Below are 2,852 nucleotides of genomic sequence, written 5' to 3'. Positions count from 1 at the left end.
TGCCTAACAACTATGCATTTTAGGGAAATTAGTCTATTTTCTTGTTTAACATGTGCCATGCCTAACTTACTATACCTACCTAACTACCCAAATTAAAATACCATACCTATCCTACCTCCATTTCTGAAATCTGTATATCTTATGCCTGCCCTGAGATGGGTAGTTCTGTGAAAAACAGCACCTGATGTACCTAAGTAATGTTTAGAAAGGAGTTAAGGTCTTGTAGCCTGCTACAGAAAGCACTTCTGTCTAACTGAAGGGACGTCTAACAATGGCCTGAGGACAGCAGCAAGTACTGTGGAAATTGTTAGTTGCCGATTTTGAAGGGCATGACAACATGAATTGCATTGTTTCTTTACAAAATTGTGAGACCTGTGGGCTTTGCTGTTACTTATTGATTTGATAGATTTAAAAAAAATTTCACAACAAAATATAATTTTCAGTAGTTTGACATTCAACATAATTTTTACAGTCACAGATAAAGCCCACTCAATGATGTTTAAGAATCATTGACTTTAATCTGGAGACCTTTTTTCAGTGAATTGGAGAGAATCAATGTGTGAAAGCCTACTCTGTCTATATAGTGAAATGGTTCTCCCATGTACAAAACTAGAGGCAATTTAAATAATAGTGGATAATAAAATATCTGGTTCATGATTCTGGAAGTTCAATAAATAGAGCAATACTTTTCCTTGCATATTATGCATTCTGTCCTATTAATTTCTACAACAGGGCTACATGTTACAATGCATTCTTTTTAAACAAAGTCTTCAGGAATTCGTGGTTATATCCAGACTATAATTGTACTGACTCTTTCCACACTCAATTGTAATAATATCTTTAATATCATTGCTAAAGAATTCTATAAGAATATCATTTAGGCATCAGAGATTTAAATATACTCAGCTTTTAAACTTGAATTTAATTTCTGCCAAAGTAGGCCTGAAATTGTGCGTGTTGTTCACGCTGATTGAAGACATTTCAGCCGTTATGGATTATTAGTGATATTTTTAAGGTCACCTAAAATCTAATATTTTGCATCTTTCAAGGCTGCATTGATTATTTAAAGTTTTTAATGTGTTCAGTGGGAAAAAACACAATAACACTCAGAATACCTAATATGCTGTATACTTACTTAATAATGTTTTCTTTCAAAATAACTTTTCATATTCAGTAATGGCTTCAATTGTCATTGCTAAAACAATATTTGTGTGTTACACTGTGATTCTCTGTTCCATCTGCCTCACATTTATTTGGCTACAATTACCTTCTCTGTGCAACATTTATGCCATATGATGTAAAGTAAACATTTCTCTTTTCAATGAAAACAAATCACAGAATAGTGAATATATTAATAATTATTTTATGAAGGCTGTGCAAAATCTCTAATGAGCTGTTTTCTCTTCCTAAATTAGGAAGATCAATCGTTCCAAACATCCAGTTACATATGTACCAAATCTAACAATATCTTCTATAACGCTCAAGAAAGTTATCTGTGAAATAGGAGAATGGATATACCTGCCATCCCTAAGGATTTGCCTGATTGCTTCGAGTTTGGAAACGGATCATGTCCCAATAGTTCAAGGACTTTGGGAGTCAAACGAACAATGTATTTCTTTATGGGCAGCTCTATTACCATCACCATCTTGGGAAATCTTGGTCTTATGATTTCAATCACCCATTTCAAGCAACTCCAATCTCAAAGTAACTCGATAATCCTTTCAATGGCCACTACTGACTTCCTTCTTGGAGTCGCTATCATGCCATACAGCATGATCAGATCTGTGGAGAGTTGCTGGTATTTTGGATATACATTTTGCAAATTACATGCAAGTTTTGACCTGATGCTTAGTGTAACTTCTATTTTCCACCTTTGCTCAATTGCAATTGATCGTTATTGTGCTGTGTGCAACCCTCTGCATTACTCTAACACAATGACAAAACCGGTTATCAAAAGTTTGCTTCTGTTGTGCTGGTTGGTGCCTGGTATATTTGCTTTTGGACTAGTGTTATCAGAAGAAAATGCATCTGGGATTGACGGTTACAAGACATTGGTTTCATGCTTTAATTTCTGTGCACTTGTGTTTAACAAATTGTGGGGAACAGTTGTATTTACATCTTGCTTTTTCACACCTGGGTCAGTTATGGTTGTAATTTATATCAACATTTTTGCAGTCTCTAAAAGGCATGCAAAAATGATTAACAACATGCCGGAGAATGCTAACAATACAGTTAAAGGGCAGTTCTCCAAAAAGAAGGATCGTAAGGCTGCAAAAACATTGGGAATCATTATGGGGGTATTTCTAACCTGCTGGTTGCCAGCTTTTATCACTGTTTTGATTGACCCATTTTTTGGGTTCTCCACCCCTACTGTATTGTTTGATATGCTTATATGGCTGGGTTATTTCAATTCTACCTGCAATCCCTTAATACATGGTTTCTTCTACAAGTGGTTCCGAAGAGCTCTTTGGCATATAGTATCTGGGAAAATTTTTGACCACAGCTCTAGTTCAATCGATCTGTTTCGTGAAACTACATGAATGCACCAAGTTCTTCTCTTCACTGCTACACTAAAGTTAAATAATTTAGGAGCCATTGGTTCAGTTAAGTACCTCATTGACACTGACAGTGAACTAGAAGGCCTGGTGAATATTTTTGGATGTGGGTAAGAATATACTGCTAATCTAATTTGTTGTTTCACCAATATCATTTTTGCTAGGTCAGGTAAGCCTTATATTCAAACTGTAAGAAACATGTATTAATTAACATTTACTCACACTGCGTTTTACTTGATAAAAATCTGTCCTAAATGATGTGTTCCAGAAAGTATAGATCTTTGTGTACACTGACCA

At 35.1% G+C, this 2,852-nt stretch overlaps 1 protein-coding gene across 1 annotated transcript; it reads left to right on the top strand.

The window, feature by feature from the left end:
- The first annotated feature begins 1,508 nt into the window (after positions 1–1,508).
- Positions 1,509–2,540, top strand: LOC138297083 (trace amine-associated receptor 3-like). The gene has a single exon (XM_069236586.1). The coding sequence runs from the start codon at positions 1,509–1,511 to the stop codon at positions 2,538–2,540; it is 1,032 nt and encodes a 343-aa protein (XP_069092687.1).
- The last annotated feature ends 312 nt before the right edge of the window (positions 2,541–2,852 follow it).

The sequence above is a fragment of the Pleurodeles waltl genome, chromosome 5 (genome assembly GCF_031143425.1).
Source record: "Pleurodeles waltl isolate 20211129_DDA chromosome 5, aPleWal1.hap1.20221129, whole genome shotgun sequence".
NCBI classification, from domain to species: domain Eukaryota; kingdom Metazoa; phylum Chordata; class Amphibia; order Caudata; family Salamandridae; genus Pleurodeles; species Pleurodeles waltl.
The sequence above is the reverse complement of the archived record's forward strand: the minus strand, read 5'-3'. Positions and strand labels throughout refer to the sequence as shown.

Bases quoted from the DNA above. Each gene is read 5' to 3' on its own strand.
- LOC138297083 (XM_069236586.1), top strand. From the start codon at position 1,509: ATGGATATACCTGCCATCCCTAAGGATTTGCCTGATTGCTTCGAGTTT.